This window comes from Cynocephalus volans, chromosome 1, assembly GCF_027409185.1.
Source record: "Cynocephalus volans isolate mCynVol1 chromosome 1, mCynVol1.pri, whole genome shotgun sequence".
Classification (NCBI taxonomy): Eukaryota; Metazoa; Chordata; class Mammalia; order Dermoptera; family Cynocephalidae; genus Cynocephalus; species Cynocephalus volans.
In genome coordinates this window covers 121,870,872-121,893,118 of record NC_084460.1, presented here as the reverse complement: position 1 = coordinate 121,893,118, position 22,247 = coordinate 121,870,872, and the positions used below count along the sequence as shown (strand labels likewise).

At 42.5% G+C, this 22,247-nt stretch overlaps 1 protein-coding gene across 7 annotated transcripts in view; it reads right to left on the bottom strand.

Annotated features, from left to right (window-relative positions):
* MYLK (myosin light chain kinase) overlaps positions 1–21,695 on the bottom strand; it is a 179,610-nt gene extending 157,915 nt beyond the window's left edge. For all 7 annotated transcript variants that reach the window (XM_063075060.1, XM_063075031.1, XM_063075041.1 and 4 more), the window contains exon 1: positions 21,531–21,695. In XM_063075060.1, the coding sequence (XP_062931130.1) occupies positions 21,531–21,695 (165 nt within the window). The remainder of the gene's footprint in view (positions 1–21,530) is intronic.
* Positions 21,696–22,247: the final 552 nt, after the last annotated feature.

The window sequence follows — 22,247 nt, the reverse complement described above, 5'->3', positions numbered from 1 at the left end:
AGTCTCAGTTATATCCTCGCTACAAAAGGGGATAATTGTAGTTCTGTTCCTGTTCATCTGTAGGGTGTGTCACGCATGAGATTTCTCCTCCTAATTCTGTCCTTTTGAAACATGCTCACCATACATTGCTAAATGAACAGGATAGGTGCCCAAGAAAATGTTCGTGGCTCATGCAGCCACCGAGGAGCAACTCCAAGATGTCATGCAGTGCCCTTCCCCTCTGCCTGCTCCTCCAGGACCCCTCACTTGCCTCCAGAGAGTCTCCCAATTATCCCAGCTGCCTCTGTTCTCTCCCTCTCCCAACCTTCAGCACTTATTCCGTTACCTAAAGTGACCACATTTTTAAAACCAGTGCACATTGATCTGATCACAGTACTACTGCTTAAAATCAGGCCTGTCCCAGAAAACCTGGGGCAACTAACCACTATTACATCACCTTCCATATTTCCTTCTGCCCTACAGCAAGCACAAGACCATATTTTCCGTAAAAAATCAGGACACATTATCTGATGAGAGATTTATGGATAGCCTCCAGGTGCAAGAAGGAGTTGGTATTATAAAAGTTTCAACTTCAAAATATTGGAACTCCTAGGATATTTGGATGACTTTACTGGAAAAATGAGAATATTTTAAACCAGAATGGCTCACGTCAACCTGAGATGACAGCACTTATTCCAGTAACACAGGTTATGTTTTTGTTTATTCCAGGTATATTTGGCACAACTCACTACAAGTCTGTGAGTTACTCTAGAGGGGGAGCCAGACATTGCACCTATTTTGAAGTTCTCTCTGGGCCCAGCATGGCTGCTAAGTGCTCAGGCTGGACTGAGTATATGGCTGCCTGATGTGTCCCCTGTCCAATCTTCATATCTCAGCTCACTGTCACTTTCAGAGACACCTTTGTTGTTTTCCCAAGCTAGGTCCCACTGCTGTGCTTTCACTGCAGCCTGTGTTTTTCCTGCAGTGGATCTCGTCACAGCCTATAATTCATCTGCATGCACAGTTACTATTGCCGGTCCTTGGATTAAAAGTAATCAGTGGGACTATACCATTATATATGGAAATGTTAAAGAGCTAAAATAATTAAAACCACTTTGGCTATAATACAAGAATATACATATTGACTACTAAAATAGTCCAGCAAATCCTAAAATAGACTCTATACATAAGACTTCAGTATACAATAGAGGTAGTCTCAAACTAATGGGAAAAGAGTGAATTATTTACTAAGTATTGCTAATTTTTTTAAAAAATCATATTTGGGATCCTTTCCTCATACTATACACAGAAACATCCATTTTGATTAAAATGTTAAAAAAAAAAAAAAAAAAAAGCTAGAGGGCTGGCTGGTTAGTTCAATTGGTTCGAACATGGTGCTGATAACACTAAGATCCAGGGTTTGATCCCTGTACCAGCCAGCTGCCAAAAAGAAAAAAAAAAGCTAGAAAAAATTTGGATATAATCTTAGAGATTCCAAGCATGACACCAAAAGCAGGAAACATAAAGATATGTGACAACTTAAATTTAAATGTTTTGTACAAAAGTAAAATTATGATAAAAATTAAAAGCTAAGCTAAGTATAATTCAATTATATATGGCAAACAAAAGTGAAAGTTCTTAATATATAAAAAGTTTATATGACTAAATAAAATGAAAACATAAAGAAAAATGTAAAGGACATGAATAAAAAGTTCATGAGGTAGCCAAACATACAAAAATGTTCTATTGAAAAAGTAATCAAGCAAATGTATAATAAAATGTGATATCTTTCATTTAAATTACTTAATTTAATAGATAAAGTGATAAGTAGTACCCATGAGAGTCTGGGAAAGTTAAACTCTTAAACATTACTAAAGTAATGGTAATAATTTGAGTTTCATTTTTCTTACCTATAAAATTAGCATAGTAATGCTGACCTTACAAGGCTATCTTAACAATTTGGAAATGCTATCAAAAGATTCAATAATTTCTAATATCTCTTTTAGGAATTATTAAAGATGTTCATGATGATGAACGTAAGTTTGTTTTAACTTATGTAAAAAATCAATATCAAAAACACTGTCTTTTTAAAATAATTATGGTACATAAATAAAACAAATTCTATACAACTATTTAAAATTTCTTCAAGAATTTTAAAGAATATGAGAAAGTATTCATTAAGTATTAGGTAAAAAAGACAGCTTATAAAAGTATAGTTATTTAATATGCATAATATGGCTTTTAATAATGTACTTTCTTCCTGTTATAACAGACAAAAAGAAATTAAAAGAAAATCTACAAATGTGTAAATATAGCTGTCATCTCTGGGTGGTAGGATTGTTTCCTTCTCTATACTCCTATATTTCAAAAGTTTTTTAACAATGAACATATTTTACTTTCATTACTGGTAAAAAAAAAAGTTTAAGAACTTAACTTACTGAAATTCAAATGATGCAAACTTACTAGGAGTACATTTTTAAAAAGTAAATAAAAAAGGAGACTGGCAGTGACTAAATGTCCCTTTCAGAAAGAAAGACTGAGAGTGGCACACTATACTTGCCTTTAAGGAAATTCAACTGAAATCAGCAAAACTGGTGACTAGTTGGAATAAAATCAAATGGGCTTCAGCTGTGGCAGAGTCAGCTGCATTGTGACGGGAGCAGAGGGGCGCGAGGCTTCAGAAGGGGCACATATGAATGCTGCACTTTGAACAGTGTCCTCATTCTCAAGCTGGTGCCAAGAGGGACAGCTGAGATGACTTCAAAGGACAAGGCAGCCCATCCGCCATGCATCCAGTAGGTGCCCACATTCCTGCCATGAGAACCTCGCATTAGTTAACTGAAAGGAATACCCACTGGGAGGCCTGGCCAAATACTTCCTCAGGTTTAACTGGTTTCAGTCTCTGAGCTGGATTCTGCAGCTAGGCAGTGTTGCCATCCATCCCAGCCAAGGCTGCCAGGGCCCTTGGCACAGTCCTGGGGCTGAGCTTGGTCCACAGAGCAAGACAGCTTTGGGGCATGGAAAAGCGAGGAGAGGCTGGGCGCCAACTTCTCCCCAGCTGTTTTCAATAAAGCTCCACTTCTGAGGTTGCTGGCAGACCTCTGGAAAGATCTGAACCAACCTCACATAATGTTTTCCATGAAACCCACAATTAAGTAATATTCTCTTAACTCGTGAACGGCACATGAAACCTTTTTCCTGTCACTTCTCAACTCTCCTCCCAAGAAATCTAAAAGCAGATCAGGCCGGGGTAGCAACACTTTAGCAGGGTCAGTGCAGACTGCATCACAGAGGCAGCACTCCTCTTCCTGCTATACAGGGATGGGGGGCTGGACATTTGGCCTCAGGACCATAAGCCATATTATGCACATCATTTCCTTTAATCCTCCCAGTAGCCCTCTAAGTTCAGCACTACTATGCTAATTTTATAGGTAAGAAAAATGAAATTCAAGAAAGACAAATAGTTAGCACGAGGTCCCGAATTTAGGTTTATTCCACTATAGCCCACTACCTTTCAGGGGAGTCAAATAGGATCATGGAGAGGAAAGTTCCAAGTATCAAATATTATGCCTAGACGTTAGCTGTTTGGTCAGATATTTCACCAGCGCCCCCAGGGAGTATTCTTTGAGAGCACTGTTAAACACCACACCCTTATTTTGTAATTGAATAAATTAATGACTCCTAAAAAGGCCTAGGATGGACCCCACCTTCTCCAAGAGGTTTCTGAATGCTTCTTGCCTATAACTTTTGTTATGCATTTTATAGTATTTTACACACTCACCATAGAGTATAGAGTCATGTTCATAAACTAGAGTCTGTTCATTCACTGGACAAAGGCTTATATAGCACACTCCTCTGCTACTGTGCAACACTGGGGATGCAAAGACAATTAAGGACTAGTCCCCACCCCCAAGGAGTGCCTACTATAGTAGAGGAGGTGTAGAAGACAGATTCAACACGGTAAATCCTATAAAATCAATATAAGTTTAGTGAAAGTGTATGTGTGCACATACATGTTAGTACCTCAATTGGGCTGCATCAATGCTTAGTAAGCAAGAACTTAGTCTTCAGTACTTCATGTCTCTGAGGACCTAGCCCAATGTTTGCTGCATAGCCATTTAGAGTCAGTATAGCAGGTGTAGCACCCACACTCAGAAGCTCCCTCTCTCTAGGAAGCTCTCTTTCTCTTGGGGGAGACAGTTCCACCTGAGGGCTCCTAGTCTGGGGCCCAGGGAAGACAAATTGACAAATATACTCCAAATACATATATGATTCCAATGGAAAGATTAAATTAATGAATATATGGGCCAGGTCTATAATGTATGGAGAAGAGAAAAAGAGAAACACAAACTACTGTGTAGTTCAAGGCTTGACCCTGTGTGGCTGGACCTATGAGTCCCTCACATCCTGAATCAATCAGTCAATGTCAGTGCCCTCTGGGAAGATGATGATTCCCTGTGTGGTCACAGCTCTACTTGAGCACCTTGCATCTTCGCTCTCCCACTGTACAGCTTTCAGTTTTCATTTCTTACTCATCTACTATGTATCAGGTGTTGTGCTAGGCACATCAGTCTTCTGACCCCTGGGCTATCTTGAGCTTTCTGACCACTTGGATGGAGAGGTCTGACCTCTGAGTCTGCTTGCTGCTTTTCGCCTCTCCTGCCACTGCAGCAGACCCTACTATGGGTCTCAGGTTCTGACCGGACCCTCTGCCTTCCTGCCTCCTGGCCTCCCAATTGCCCAGTATGCACAAGCCCCGTGGTCCCCATGTGGCACCAGGACAAGGAGGCCAAGCTGGACGGCAGATGCATATGAGGTTTAGTGAAGGATTATGGCTAGAAGAGCAGTTTGGCAGATACAAGGAAGAACCAGACTGTGAGCTGAGGCAAGAAGCCGGTGGAGAGAGGTGCTTCAAATTAGCAAGGTGATTTTGAATCTCACAGATCAGGGAATGGATGAGCCAGGAAAACTGTGCTAGGTCTCATCCCGTACTGATGGCCGTGCAAGCCAGAGATTAGCCTTTTAGAAAGCACTTGGGCTTAAAACTGCCCAGATCCTTTGTCGCATTAATCTCTCTACTGCTAACTAGTCAATCTCAAGGAAATAATATTTAATATGGAATTAAAAGCTTCATCTATAAAGATGTTCATCTGAATTTAATTTATAAAAGAAAATATTGGAAACAACCAAAATAACTGCCAATAGAGAAATGATTCAATAAATGATAGCATATCAAATTTAACAGAATATTAACCATTAAAATTATGTTGACAGAGTGATTTGAAAAATGACTGATATGGCAGGTGAAAAAAAGCAGGATACAAAACAGTATGAACAATCTCAGTTAAGACTTACATTACATAAGCACTTATATTACATATGCAACAAAGACATTTTCATTTAAATAATATCATAATATAGGTAGTATTATCCCCATTTTATGGGTAGGAAAATGACTTAGAGAGAAACTAGGCAAATCACCCAAGGTCACAGCTAGTAAAGGGTGGGACTGAATTAAAAACAAAGTCTTACTCCAAGGCTGTGATCTTCCAGCAAGCCACCCTGGCCCTGTAAATACTAGTTAACCCTACATTAAAAACAAAAGAAACCCCAAGGTGAGAAAAGAAATACAAGACAGAACTACCAAACAAAATGACAGTGACTGTACAGCAAAGCAGAACCATAGATAGTTTTAACCATCCTTCTATTTTTGCTTTTCTAAGTTTTCTTAAGTAGCATATTGTATTTTTACTTTAAAATATTCTCAAAGCAAGATTTTTAGAGTGGTGTTCTGCACAGATTGGTGATCCTGGTCATATTGCTAGCATAATGCCCACTGTTGTATTAGGCAACTGCTGTGTGCTGAGACACATCTGCTACTGCATCAACCCTCCCACGATGCTGTCAAGGGGGAATTATTATTCTCTTCTCACCTATGGGGCTAGAGAATGTGAGCAGAAGAAATTCAAATCCAGATCCTGGCTGCAACATCTGTGTTCTTTCTACTCTTCCGTCGCCCCGCTGCTCGGAGCTGTTCTTGGTTTCCTGCCCTGATATTTTATGATCATTTGAGCTCTGGCAAGCACATGTTTACAAGCACAGGGCTGGCCGCAGTTCCCTAAAGAAGAGGTCAAGGTGAACTGGGCCTCCTCCTGGAGGTATTTACCCACAATTGCCATAGCTCGAGTCCTGCCTGTCACTCCCCTTCCACTCCTGAAACTTTGGAAAGGTCACGTCCCTCACCTGGAGCGGGTAACAAAGGGTTCAGGGAGCATGACTGAATATAGGACATAGAGATCTGACGGCCACAGGGAGGTGAGGTGAAGAGCAGCTAGTAAGGGCCCAAGACACTTCAGAAACAATACAACAGTGGAGATCTGGTTCAGGGGAGCAGAGAACAGTGACAGAGCCTGGGTCCTCCACTTTTCAGCTCAAATAGCATCTCCTACTGCCTTTAAAATCCAGACAGCTTCCCTTATTTACGCACAGGTAAATATGTATGTACCACATGTACATGCAATCTCTAGAGATCCTTCTAGTTATGTCCTGTGATTGCATCTCTTGAGCAAATGGGTTCATTTTTTAAGGACAAAATGGCTCTTGTATCTGATCATGAATTCTAGTAAGCTTATAGTCAAATCTGTATCCCATCTCTAGCAACTATACAAGACTATGCAGCACTCATTTCTATATGCTATTCTTACCCCAGGTTTATTACTTCCTACCCATACTTCCCCTTTGCTCTTTTCTGATCCCTCACCTCCACTCCAGTAGAAGATTCTAAACATAAAATTTAACCTACATGATGCATTCTCAACAGGAGTGGTATCACCCCTAAGGGTGATAGAAATTGGTTCTTGTGGAGGGGGCAAAAATCTTACTCTTTCTACATATAAAGCACATACATACACATACTACAGTACATAAACAGATATAGAGTAAATCTGTGGTATTAAATTTTCACTGGGGGGCTCCTGGGGAGCATAATGGAAAAAAAGGCTGAGGAACACTGATCTACATGAGTCAACCATGTGCTTGAGCAGCCCACCAGTAGAGAACCTCTTGCCATGACATAAGATTGAGAGACATGCCACTCTCAGATGTGAAACTGGACGACATGCAGAAGTCCAGCCGCCTGTTCTTCACTGCCAGCCACCTCCCACACAATCCCCACGGGCAGCTGAAACCTGCAGCTGTGACCTTCGTTTACATCTTTGGAGACTAACAGCCCTCACTTTAGTGAGGCTTATAAAATAAGATGGTTGGGGACGGTGTGCTCAAATGCAGATTCCTGTCTCACCTTGGTGGATCTGGGTCAGAACCTACAAGCTCCCAATGGATTCTCACGAACCTCACTTTGAGAAACACTCTCATGAAGTGCCTCCACTAACGACTCACTGATGACTTGGTACTTTAGGTACTAAGGTATCCAGAATTTCACCCCAAAGTCCAAATAGCCCTGTCTTGGCTGCTAAAAATGAAAGGGTGGGAGTTGATTTGACTTTATTACAAAAGAGCTCTGCCTGGGATAATTCACTAATCAAGTACCAGCGTTCATTATATGTAGGGGGACTGACTGGTGCTAGACTGCTCTGAAAACAGTCCCTTCCTTCTCCTTTCTGGACTTAATGGAGGCAAGGCTCCCTGTCCTCCAGCCCAACAGAAGACGGTGTTCGATGGGGTTGTGCCTGCCCCTGAGCTTCTGGCTGTGGGGGGGCAGCCCAGGGCCCTGGTCTCCACAGTCTGGCCTTCGCCTCGCTGCCCATGGATGATGAAAGCCCAGCGTGACAGGCTGTGGAAAGTATGTTCAGATGCCTGGCTGCCCTCAGCTTAATGCCTTTTAAATCAGCATCCAGATTTGATCTGATTTTCCCTTGCCTTCCTGGCTCCAACTCTTCCAGGCTCATTTTTCTTTCATTCCCCTGTCAGGCTTCGGGGCCACATTGAGCCAAGTCCTTCACACTTCACAGACAACCTTCCCTCCCAGGCTTGGGACTCTGTGCCTGCCACCATCTAAACTCCAGCTCTCAAAAGGCCCCCACCCCGCCTCCACTGCCCTGTGCTTCCCAAGTCCTGCAGGAGGTTTCTGAGGGAGAGGGACTGTATCTCCTAGAGTTGCTCAGGGACTCAGTGTGTCACCAAAGGACAGAAAAAAGGGTGGGCCTATTTCTCATCCTCACCACCACTCAACCAGCTGCCAGGACACAGGCACTTATTTGCCAACACTCGACACCCCCCCCACCTCCCCCCCCACACACACTCCCTTTCACTTCAGTGTTCTTGGGCAGAGGCAAAGGATAGGGACTGAACCTAAAGGAGCCACAGGCCTGATGTGTAGCAGCAGAGCACACTTGCTATCTTCCCTGACAGCATCAGCATTCAAGGCTGGTGTGTGAGTAATGCGTGTAGGGGTATGTATTTAAAGCCTCAGCAATTTGAGGATGTGAACCCTTAAACAAGGACACACTATAGGGACAGTGTCTTGGTTCTGTCATCTTTTTATTCCAGGGTTACAAAATATCCTGCATACAGCTAGTGTTTACTGAACTGAATTAACCTGCAAACTACTCACTCGAGTCAGCCTCTTGTGTGTCTCAACTTTCATGTAGCATTGGGGGTCAACTGGGAAGCATGCTAATAAAATCACTAGGTCCTTACTCCAAAATCTTGTTTAAATTTTATTTTTACAGAATCTTGGAATGTTAGAGCAGGAAGGGGCATCAGAGTCATCTGTTCTGACCTCCTCATTCTATAGATGAGGAAACTAAAGTCTAGAGGTCAGAGTGAGTTAGAAACCAAGACCCAGGCACATGACCACCAGACCAACCCTTCTTACATATCATGCTGTTGTTCCTAAGGGAAGCCAGCTCCCTGTGATAATCAACAAACTGTCAAGCAAAGAAGTTTGCAAAGGACCAAATTTTGGCATCACCAGGCTGGCTGCAGTGCCCCAGCATATTTAAATCCATCCTTGCTCAGCTATAACTTAACCAAGACTTAGTGGGCAGGGCACCATCCTCCATGCTTGAAGAACACAAACGTGGTAAGAAATCGTCCTCAAAGGGCTCTCACTCTGGTGACAAACACCTAAATAACCAGAACATGAAGCAGAATATGCAGCACAAAAATGCTCCAGGGTGGTTCAGAAGGAAAGAGACTACAACTGGCGAGAAGAAGCGGAATGAGCTCCCTGGAAGAGGTGACATTTGAAAGAGCCTGAGTGGCACTCTGACAGATGTGAGGTACAGACTCCAGTTAGAAAGGATGACAGAAGTCTGAAAGACAAAGCCCAGGACTGCTCAGGGATCGTGGGGCTTGGCATGGGCCCGAGTAGCAGGGCAGTTGGAAAGAGTGCGTGTCCAGGGGACTGGCCCCACATTCAGAGAAAGCTGAATGCCAGGCAGGGAGCCTAACTCAAAACTGCAGGAGGCTTCTTGCCAGAGAAGTGCTCAAACCCGCTTGCTGGGAAGAAACTTCCAGTAGATGAAGCCTGGAAGGGGCTAAGGAAGGAGCGCCTGGACTAGGAGGTAGCCCAGCCCTCTGGGCAGAATCTCACCCCTCAGGTGAGGCCAGCAAGTTGATAGATTTAATTCAGAGAAGGTGATTAGACCCCTGGCTGCATTCTGCAATGGAGCTCACCTGGAGAGTGCTATGTTCTGAGGGTCACTGACCCTCCGTGCATATATTTCACTCTAATTCTATCTCTTTTCCCAAGTGCTGAGGGATGAAAGGCGGGTATTTAGTACCCTCTAACAAACCAAGAAGGGCTTAGTATCTATAAAATGCTATACAAATGTATGGTATATTATTAAAAATAAGATGTGAGCAGAACAAAATTCAAAGAAACACCAAGATACAAATAGGCACTGAATAAAATAATAAAACGTTAAAGATGGGAACAACTGTCAAGATTGTTTGCTCCTACTCCCAACCTGAGTTGTAGATCTCAACTGTAACACTGTTCACAAATGGTGGTCCAGCACTCTTCAGACACTTCCATTTCTAAACAACACACACAGTACCTAGCTCAAAGTGCTCAACAAGCATTAGTTGAATGAATCAAATACAAAAACACTCAAAATTTATCTTAAATAAAAGCAGAACATTATGTTAATGAGGCAAGAGACTAATATTTAGAAAATTTACAGGCTGAACAAATAATCTCTTTTTACCAAATCCCTCTTTACTAGGAACTGGCACTGAGGTTCATTTTATAAAAATCAGACATGTGGAATAGAGAACACACACTGCAAGATATAAATCATAGAACTTCAGATCTCAAAGGGCCTTATTATGGATCATCTAAATCATGATTTTATAAGAAAGAATCTGAGACTCAGGGAGGTTTAGTGGTTTTGTCAAAAGTTTTAAGGCAACTATGTAGGAACTAGAACCCCAATCCAGGGCTCTTTCCACAACATGCTATGTTAATCATCAAATTAAAATCTAAATTATAGAGTGCCGAATATAACCCTCCTAGAATGCGGCAGTGAAAAAGAATACAATGGGCCGGAAGGGCTGAAAAGGACTTCATAGAGGAGAAAAAGGTTTTCTGTTAACAAAACTGATAATGCATTAGTTGCAAGATCACTGACTATGGCTATCATGGTTTGTTTTTCTTTGTATTCCCAGGGTCCAGAGCACAAACGACTCAACTCATGTTCGTAAGTTTTTATGAAAGTAGCATCTTAATTATTAACTTTATTTAAGTTAGAAGGAAATTGCATGTTGTAAGGAATCTGAACACCTGGGGTTCTGCAGAAATTGTATCCGTGTGAACAAAAGAACCAGACGTTAACGATATCTCCCATGCCTGTGGAGACCTTCATTGACTGACGCCAAGCCCAGCACTTCATTCTTTGTCCCACTGGCCACTCTGAGTGTACAGTGAGAGCAAGACAACCTTAACTGAGCTTCTCCTTCTCTCATTGCTTGTTTTGCCACTCAAATTTGTTTCCATTTCAAGGCAGTCAAGATAATTGGAAACACGTTAAAACAATAGGAGCCTAAAGGCCTTATTAGTAGAGAGACATATGTATCTAGATAGCACCAGCCTTCTCTTCCCTGATAGGTAAACTATCACCGAGAATTTTAAAAAATACAGACACTTATAGAATTTACAACAAAAAATAATTCTAGTTACATGGCTCCAGCTCCTCTTCTAATTTTAGGTAGTGAACACATCAATACTTTCGAGTGGTTGTGATCAGACTGTGCACAGTGTCCTTGTTCTACTTTTCTTTCCACTTTATGTTGTTCACACACGTTTCCATTTACGGATGCAGCTACCAAAAATGACAAGTATGTGATTACATAATATCTGCCATACTGATGTTTCTTTAATGATCTCCCTTTGAGAACAAACTAGTTCCTTTTTTGCTGTTACAAATAGTGCTCTGAACATCTTCGTACCAACTAATTTTTTCTTCCCCTTTAAGAGTTAAGCCATAGTGTCAAAAGCAGAATTCTTGGCAAAGCATATCAATGGTTTTATTGCCCCTGTAACATTCTGCCTGTCTGAGCCCCAAGAAGGCTGAACCAGTATCACTGCTTCCAGCAAAGGAAACTTCACCTGTTTCCCTATAGCCCCAACAGTGGGCTCCTGTTATCTTCTATTTTCCTAGTTTTTCAGGTACATATATACTTTAAAGGTATTTTAATTTCAATTTGCTTAATTGCCAGCAGTGTTGTGTCATATATTTTGATCCAATGTCATATATCTTTCCATGGCCAGATTTTGCCTATGTTTCTTTCAATGTACACTATATACACATCTCTGACCATTTATCAAATAGAATCTGGACACTGAACTCAGACAGTGATACCAAGTCTTTTTATGAGCATTTTTATTGTGCTTTAGAAAATTACTGAAATAATTCCTATCTACTGTTTTAAAAAAAAATCAAGCAATAAGAAAGTATATAAAATAAAAGGTGAAAATTGAGGGTAAAAAATGGCAAAAGGTGTCTTTCCCTCTTACTCTTTCCCCTTCCAGCAATAGTATCACTTCTCAGATATAACCCTTGAAATCATCTTTCAATTCTTCTTACCATTAACTCCATAATTCTAGATAATATGCTCTATGTCTATTTCTTGATTCTAGAATTTAGACAGCACTTAGTGGAGTCCCACTATGAATGATGAAGAATTTCTCTGACTTATACTGCCTCCCTCTTGCCAGTCCTGTTTTGATTTTCAGATCGTCTACTGGGCATTTACAGCAAGACCACAAACTTAAATGCCTATAGGGTCTGGGCAAGAAACACAACTATGCAAAGTGGGCTGGGACATGAAATGTTACGAGGTCCCTCCTGTCTGTCTTCTGCTTTCCCATTTTGAATACAGACATGGCTAGGGAAAAGGCAAAGTTAGTATTGGCGACAGGCACTTGCTCTCAGTATTGGGAGACAGCTGGGAATGGTGAGGACTATAGCAACCTAGAAAAGACACGTCTAGACACAGAGAGCAGCGCCCACCGAGCAAGTGTTGCCATGGGCAACTACTGCCAGATCTTGTTTTTTAAGAAAAGCCATTTACAAATGGATTGACTGTAGAAAGCTTTCCATTTGTAAACCTTAGCTGAAACTTTTTGAGAACACTGCTGGCCAAACACAAAAGGTTCATGTGCCAAATACGACCCGTGAGTTGACCATTTTTTACCTCTGTCCTTATGGTTTTAAGCCATATACTTAAACCTCTGTTATTTGACCCATCTGTTTTAAATGGTATCTCTCCATTTCTCACTGTGTAAGATGAGGACATTAATGTCCATATATTTTTCTCTTCCTCTCTTTTCCTGCCTCTTCTTTGCCCTTCACCATTCCTTTACTTTTGGCTGGCCAAAGCTTACAGAATTTAACTTCTGTAACTATAATTAACACTTTTGAGCTTTGTCTACAGGTTGATTTAAAAAAACAGAAGAACAATTTTCATTGATAGCAATATTATACTGTATAAATGTTGTCTTCAAACATTTGGTGGCCATGAATTCACTGTTCACAATCAATGAGTGAAGAACTAGTTTCTAAACGTAGGTAGCTGCTGTGGGTTTTCCACCCCTTGGGTGTAGTCCTGTCTGCCTGAGTGTGAGGGTTCACTGCAAGCTCCATGTGGGGCACATCTACTGGCAGTGGTCACTTACAATGAGTGGCCATGGAGCAAGTGGACAGACAGCACGTCCAACACATTTTTACCCTATGGAAATGTAAAGAGATATTTTTCTGAGATACTGACTAATATCTACACTAGGAGTTTCAATTTTCTCCATTTAGATGTTCAGTAAACAGTCCATTCTTTAATCACCCTGATTTCTGTCCTAAGTCCATTGCTAATTTCCATATCCTTTCATCTCAAATATATGGCTCTCCCTTCTGCTGAAGCTTCACCTCTTGATGGAGTTTGGATGTGTTGTCCCCTCCAAAACTCATGTGGAAATTTGTGGCAGTGTTGGAAACTGATTGAGTCATGGGGGCAGATTCTCTCTCTCTCTCTCTCTCTCTCTCTCTCTCTCTCTCGCTCTCTCTCTCTCTCTCTCTCTCGCTCTCTCTCTCTCTCTCTCTCTCGCTTCCTCTCGCCATGTGATCTGCTTATACCCGCCGGCTGCCTGCTGCTTTTCCACCATGAGTAGAAGCAGCCTGAGGCCCGTGCCAGATGCAGCTGTCCCAGAATTGTAAGCCAAATAAACCTCGTTCCTTTATAAAAGGAATATAAATTACCCAGTCTCAGGTATTTCTGTTGTAGCAACACAAAACTGACTAAAACACTCCTTATCTGTTCCGGTAGACAGAGCTGACAGGTCTTTCGATGCAATCCCAAGGAAATCTCTCTTCCACTAATGCCCCTTTCCTGTTTTTTTAGTGCAAGCTCTGGAATTAATTCTTTTGAACCTTCATGTTCATTTCAATGGTATATTTGGAAGGAAGGGAAGTTAATAAATGTGTTCAGTACACCATTTTGAACCCAAAGTGGCCAACAACTGCTGACAATTGTAAAGTTTCAGTAATACTTGTCCTGCCATTCCCCATTCTACCTCTTTTCCTTTGAATACTTCAGGAACTCTATGACACTCAGGCAGCTACCACCAGCCACATGAAATAGACAGCTGTGGAAATTTGAAGAACACATTCAGTCTCGCTAGGATACCAAGGTTAGCACTGTTCAATGAAGATAGAAGACATCTCTCTCATCAAAAGATTACATTTTTCTTTGAATGAGTATTATGACCTAAGTAAATTCTCAAGAATTTAATGTCTTATTTCTATGGTGAGTGGAAAGAACTATGGTTGAGCATCCATAATCCAAAAATCCAAAATCCAAAATGCTCTAACACCCAAAACTTTTTGAGCGCCAACATAACACTCGAAGGAGCATTTTGGATTTTTGGATTAAGCATCTGCAAATATTCCAAAATCTGAAAAAATCCAAAATCTGAAACACTTCTCCTTTCAAGTATTTCAGTTAAGAGATACTCAGCCAGTATTTTCAATGTATCTTTTAGCTGTGGTCACCGATATATAGGAACTGAATTAAGTATAAGAATGTTCTGGATCAGCCCTATCCAAAAGAACTTCCTGTGTTGATGGAAATGCTCAATAATCTGTTCTGCCTGACATGGTAGCTATTAGCCACATGTGGCTACTGAGCACTTAAAATGTGCCTACCATGGCTGAGGAACTAAATTTTCGATTTTATTTAATCTTTATTTAAATAGCCACATATAGCTAGTGACTATTCTACTGACAATGTAACTCTAGACTTTGAACAATTCACTGTTATTGAGGAAGCATAAGACAATAAACAAATACTGATTAAATTGCAAATTGATAAAAAGTAAAAATAAGCCATATATGTAAATATTATAGGAGTTAAAAAGAAAGAACAATTGAGGATTAGAAAGCTCAGGATTAGATTTGGGAGGTGGATCTATGTGCTAACGTGGAAAAGAAAAAATGCCAAAAGATGTTAGGTAAAAAGATCAAGTTACAGATCAGTATATATATGTATGTTGGGAGGGGGGAGCCCATTTGTGTACTTAAAAGGATATGCAGATACAGGCTTATATTTCCATAGAACATTTCTGGAAGGATACCCAAATTGTTAATGGTGGCCGCCTCTGGAAAGTAGAAGTAAGGGTCAAGGCAAATAAATTTCTCACTTTGTTTGAATTTTTGTTTTAAAAATAGCTTAAGATTTAAATAATTTTTTCTTTATAATAAAGTTATAGGCACAGTGATGATTAGTGAATAATACATTTTTAAAAGGCCAAAAGAGTCAGCTCTTTCCTGTGACTATAACTCAGGAATGATCTTATATGATTATTGGGAATATTCCACATCCTATAACCATGGCTCTTCTGAACTCTAATAAAATGCTTTAAAAAGAAACATAGGTAAGGAAAGTAGCCTGAAGTAGGTAGAGTTTAAATCAATCTCAAGGCTGAGCAAGATAGAGAGAAGAAAGGGAATTCTCAGTACAGGCATGGCCTGAGGAAAAGAAGGGAGCAGGAATGCAGGGATGTGGGGCCCTACAAAAGCCAGGCAGGGAGTAGTGATGGGGTAATGGGAGCTAGGACCCCACAGAAGCACGGGGCCAATCCCTATGCACTTGACAGCAAGACACCTGGAGTCTTAGGCACTACGGGTTCTCCTGGGTTCTCCTCACTGGAGCCAAACATGCACTGAGCACCTGCTATGTGGCAGGCATAGTGATACTCCTGGGGCACAGAGGTAAATAAGAAATGGTTGCTGACCTCAAGGAACCAGACGAGACATGTCAAAGGGGTAGCATCACATGATGTGAGGAACACAAGATTTGGATCCAAAAGAACTGGCTTCATCGCTCACTGGTGTAACCTTGACAAGTTTTGTAATCACTTTGAGTCCCTAGGTCCTTCCTCTACAAAAAATGGAGATAAAAGCTACCTTGCCACCAGGATAAAATGACTAGACCATCAACAAATGCTTGTTCCCTTCCTATCATACTCTGCCCCATTCCTAACTCCAAATCAATTGGGAAGATAAATATTTTTCTTGTTTACCCTTTCTCCACAAAAGTGATGCTAGAACGGAGTATCTGTGTGGTGTGTATGTGGGCCAAGTGAGGAAGACCAGAACTCAGATATGTTAGAGGAAGGAAGGGAGGAGAGGAGACAGTGCTGGAGAGCTGGGAATGGTCATAAAGGGCTTTTAAAGCAGAGCTGAGGAACCTCATGCCAGGGGAGCCACCCAAGGGGCAAGGACATTGAGCAGGGGGTGGCACAGCCAGACCTGCACTTAAGTAGCAGTAGGAAGGACAGACTGGAAGGGCAGAAGCAGGAAACCACTCCAAGCCTCATCTTAGTCTCCTCTAAATTCCTACAATACAAACTATTTATTGCACTAATTCAAGCATCAAATTATATAGTATCATAACCTGCTGTTTTATGAACACATGTTTTTTTTCCAGAACCACATTATTAAGACTATTGAGGACAGAAAGCAGGCCAGACACTTCCTTAAAATTTCTCAAAGCACTAAACACAGCAGTTGACTGCTTCTGAGTTGGAAGTGAACTGGGAAGAAGTTATTGGGAGAAGGATGCTACCATCGGTTGAAGTGGAAATTGAGCATTATTCATGCTTTTATGGGTCAGGTCTTATGCTCCCTTCCTCCACTCTCCACGGCTTAAACACAAACATGCCTTGAGGCCAGGGTCAGCCCTTTGTCATGAAGTCCACTTCAGTAAACTCTGACAGCAGTGTCTGGACTGAAACTTCATCTGGGTTGTTCTTCTCATGAGGCACTAAAGTATTAGCTCATCTGATTAACAGCACAGCCACAGTGTATCACCATGCTTGCTTTTTTCTGATAAGAATAAATTCCTGGGCAGAGGGGAAGAAATGTCCAGTAATTTCAGTATTTTTCCCACCATTGCTGTCTTCCATACTTGGCTCTGGTGGGGGAAGCAGCCCATCAGCACTTCAGCCACTGCCACCCCCACCCCCCGGCATGGGCCACAGAACAACAGCCAAAGGTGTTCCAGTCAGCCCCTAACATTTGGGGGGCCTTGGCTGTCTGTGCATGGAAGCCCCCAGCCACCCTTGAGGCCCAGCAATGCACACCAAGCAGTGGCGTGGTCCTATGAACTTCCCTTCCCACCCTGCTTGCATCCGGCGCCGTGGGAGTCCTCCTAGACATGTGAGCAGACAACAGAGCCCCATGTCCCAGCTTCATCTGCCTTCTTGTCCCCCTAAGCAAATGGCTGCCCCTTGATCATGCCACTCAGGCCTAGCCACGTCTTCTCATGGGAAGAGGCCCACACAGACCTTGGATGTGTGCTCAGGGCCATTTGGTAGAAAATTCCTGAGTCTGAGTGCCCAGCAGATGGGGGATGGTTTGGCTCCAGTGCGCACACCCCTTGGGCAGACAGGTGCCTTGCTCTGTAGAAAGGGTGCAGCTGGACGAAGGAACAGGGGTTTCTAGAATGTGGGCTCAGGGGAGGCGCTTTGGTTGCCTGGGTCTAAAGATATCTCTAGTGAGATAAAGAGCCAAAGTTTTTTGAATTTCTGAAAATATAATCTCCTCGAGCTTCAGCTGGTAGAGCCAAAAACACAGGAAGTAGCTCTGGCCAAATCAGTAGACGCTGATCAAACAGTAGTTGCTCCATAATGACAATAACTCACCACTTAACTCCATATGGTTGACTTCTTCTCATAAACCCAAGGCCCTGCCGATTCAAGGGAAGAATGAATTCTTCTCGAATGATTTAACTGCAGGGTCACATTCAACTCAGAATAAGGCACCCCTATCACTGTTAGTAGATTTGGTAAGGGTCTAAAAGAGTTTTTTTCCAGCTCTTCTTTGTGCTGTCTTCTTCCCATTATTCTCATCATTTAAGGAGATACTGTCTCCACATGCATCTCATTAGGTGTTTATCAGCAAAATTTCCTGTGTGAATAACTACAGCCAAAGATCTTATCTGGGAAAGTCTTTAAGCCTTAGGATTTTTGTCTCTTAGCTGCTGGTCTCTACACTCCCTCCATTGCTGTTCGCATGCCACCCAACCAATTCCTAGCATGCAGGCTTATTGCCTTGTGGTTTTAATATGACTGCCAGAGCAGCAAGCACTATATCTATATTCAAGGCAGGAAGCAGCGGGAGGGATGGAATATGAGAACACCAGTGATGCCTTTTTCTTTTCTTTTAATCAGAAAAGCAAGAGCTTTCCCAGAAGCTCCCCAGCTGACTTCAGCCTGAAAGTGTCATTGGGCCACCCTTAGCTGCAAAGGAAGCCTCTATAGTGGTCTCTAGCGGAAAAGGACAAGGACAAAAGGAATTGGTAATGGGCTATGTGCTGGCTGTCCAAAGTATCTGCCACAAGGTAGAAAGGTCCTAAAGGTCATGAGGGACTAAGACCCACAGAGATGAACATTTAATAGTCTGGAGCTTCTCAGAAAAGGCATGAACCACAAGGGGGCACCTAGAGTTCCACCTCACTGTCAACCAAGTCTTCTTGATTGAAAGAGGAGCTTTATTGGAGGAAGGGGTTCCTTAAGTCCTTGCCTAAAAATAGGCACAAAAAGGAAATGAGAGCAGAGAAGGCAAAGTTTTTACCTCTTTCAGGAACAGAAACAAAAAGCACAAGTTTGAACCAATTTCCAATTACCAGCTCAAAAAGTGGTGGGAACCATAACTTCCTTACATCTGTGGTGTCCACTGTGTTTCTCAGTGATGGGAGGGCCCCTGTGCCCCCTTCAGAAGAAGCTAGGAAGTCCTAGTACCCTCACTGATGCTGGCAGCTTTAAAGAGGAAAGGGGAGGAAGTAGGCAGAGGCCCTGTGTGCAGCGGCAAGGAAGAGAGGGATTCGTGCCAGATGTGATGGGGACTGGCCTGGGCACTGGAAGTAGTTTAAAGGTGTAATTTTAAAAAGTGACTCACTTGTAAGAGATTCTGAATCAGCCCAGTTACCAGACAGCTGAGATCCTGAGGTCAACCAGAGACTGACACCAGGACTGGTTTGGTGCAGAACAAGCACCTAGACCCGGATGCAGCCCAGGGCTTGAAGGGAGGAGTTGGCTGCAGGCAGGGTCCAGTGGCCACAGCAGTGAAGGTTAACATGCACTGGGGGCAGATCACCACTGACTGTGCCCAGTGAGTAACTGCATGTGGAGCTTAGTCTTTTATAACTAGCAACTCCTGCTCAAAGTCCATGTCACTACAGCTTACCATCACCTTATTTTTTCCTTCTCTAAGGGCACCAGATCAGGAACACCCCCTGTTCAACTTCATTTTCAGTATCAAACAACCAGCTTCCTCACTCTGGGATCATTTGAGGCAGCCCTTTCCTAATGCAAAAGGCCTCTTTGTGTTCTTTGCTACAGTAACAATACATACTCGCAGCATACTAGTTTACGTGCTTTCTTTTACAGCTCTCTCTGCTTTTCTCTCTGTGCGTTAGCCAGACATTCTGTCTGAACATCTCTCTGGAATAGTCTTTCCTCTGTATATGCTATATACCAGTATGCTGCCAAGGCACTATTCTGGGTTAATACCAGTCAGGTGGTAAGTGGTAAAGCAGCACTGCAGTCTGACTCATAAGGATCACATTCATTTTAATATATAGTCCACATGTAATATACAAAGTAAACTATTTCATCAATATAAGCAAAATAAGATTTTCATATACAGAATGCTATATTCTAAGAATACTGCAGTCAACAATGTGAGTACATTAAATGACACTGAATTGCTCACTGTAACATGGTTAAATTTATATGCGAATTTCAACTCATTTAAGAAAAATACTGTATTACTATGCGTTTTGACTTTATTAAGTATACTTCTACTACCTATCAACTTTTCTTCTCAGACCCTATGGACCAGAAATACAGAAACAGCCAGTTGTTTTTCTCAGATAAGGAAAGTTTAGATGCACAAAAGGTCTGACTTGCCAACCAGAGGATACAGCACAACAAAGAACTCTAGAGTGCTGGCTCCTGGCCAGAGCTTGTCTATGAAGATTCCGAATAAAATAACTCAAAGGCACAGTTCCTTCCTGACTCCAAAGTCCACAAAGGAAGCAAAGTCATCAAGCCATAAGGAAGCTAAGTCATCTCTTCAACTCCACGTTTGCCTGAATCAAGGGAGGAGTTTGTCTCTCAGAAGCAGTACAGGAGGGTGGGTGTAGAGATATCAGTTTTTCTAAGCCATTTCTTAAATGTTTATTTTTAATTTTTTAAATGTACAATTCAGTATTTTCACAAAGTTGTGCCCCCACTACCACGTTCTAATTTCAGAACATTCCCATCATCCCAAAAAGAAACTCCATACCCATGAGCAGTCACTCACTCCTCATCTGTCTCTCCCTCTACCCCGGCAGCCACTTATCTACTTCCTGACTCCATGTATTTGCCTGTTCTTGACAGTTCATATAATTGCAATCATACAACAAGTGGCCTTTTGTGGCTGGCTCTTTCACTTAATATAATGTTTCAAGGTTCATCTATGTTGTAGCATGAATTATTACTTTACTCCTTTCTCTGGTCATCTAAGTCATTTTTGAACCCCTGGGGATTCTTACTGTCACTCCTTTCCTGCCAGCTGTGGGGATGAGAGGATGGGGGGACCAGAGTCAGGGTGACAGAAAAGAGCCCTCATCCTGGGAGGGCCCAGAGAGAAGAAACAGGCCCTTCAGGAACATCGCCAACATCCCCCTACAGTCTTCTGCAGGTAAAAGATACAAAAGGACTATTAGGTCAGGTCCATTAGCAAAGGAGGAGATGAGAACACTGAAGAATAGCTGGAAGACTATCTAATGTAAAGCAAAATTGGAAAGACTTTTAGTAAGCTGCTGGCTCAGGTCACAGGGACATCAAATCAACCTGATGCATATGGGCATCAGGGAGGTTTACAAGTAATATTTGTCCTGGGATTAATCACAGGGGATCTACCCCCAGAAATGCTTTAGAAGCTAAAAGTCTTTGATCCAAGCACTAGCAAAGGTAGACAAGGATAAGGATTATCATGCCCATTTGCAGAAGAAGAAAAGGAGGCCCGCTTTGGGCAAGAGACCATGATTCCTTTGAAAAAGGTGAAAGAAGTGAAATAAGGGGTTGTCTCTCCCACCCCACTACTCTGGGTGGACAAAGTAGATACACGAGATGGTCAGTTACTAAACTCTCCTTCCAGGGAGAAGGTGAGAAAAATTACAGTTAGTTCCCAATTGTCCAAATTTAAGGGCACATACTTAAACACAAGCTGTATTCTTCCTGCCACCAGGCCATGTCTTCCTCTATAATTAGGTAGCATGTACCCAGAACTCAACCTACATTAACAGCAAAATATCGCAGGACGGTCAACTTGCACTGTCCCTCCCCACCCCCGAGTTCTCCAACACAGACCAAAGCCCACATAAACAAAAGAAATAGAGCAAAGTGGCATATATTCACTTCAAATGAAGGTCCAAAAGAAATCCAGGCCTTCTACCAGATCCAGCCCGCTGGAGAAAAGGCTTGGGAAGGAGCTACCACCCCGCTCATCCTCTCCCAAGCCTCCCCATCCAGCTACACTTCTTACCCTCCCTTCAAACTTGGCAGTGGCTCCTTCTTTGACGCAGAGGTTCCGAGGGGGCAAAATGAAAGCAGGGGCCTCCGTCACTGGCATGGAGCCAATTCTCGAGGGATCCACACTGAGGGAAGTTTTGGAAACATGTGATGAGGCAGCCAGCTTCACATCCCCCATGGTCTGCAAAAGGAAGGAAGAGAACCAGGTCAGACAAAAAACAGCCCTGTCTTCCCTGCAGGCATCTGCACACCCAGCCTGTGGTGTGGCCTCTACACAGAGCAGGTGCCCAGTTAGGTCAGCATCCACCTGGAGCTCTCTCTGGGAACTAGGGGCTCTGTGTCTCCTACACACAAGATGCCAGGGCATGGCTTAGCCCGTCCCAGACACCTGCCCCCAGGGCCACACCCTGACTCCTCTAAACCTGTGGAGAACTGCCCATCTTTTTACTGTTCCCTTCTCCTGGGAAAGAGACAGCTGGGACAAAAACAGAGAGACTGGTCAGAGTTTTTACAACAGTTATCTACAATCTGTATTTAATAGCCACTGACCCTTCAGAATCAATATCTACATTAGGCGTGTGTGGTTGAAGGTAAAAGCTTCTTTTGCCTGAACTGCAGGAGCTCACAGGCTATAGAAAAATAGCATCAATACTCAAAGAAAGGAAGGTGGTTCGGGGTTAACATGGCAAAGCCTCTGGGTGAAGAGGTAAGTTTGTGGTTGAATGAAGGG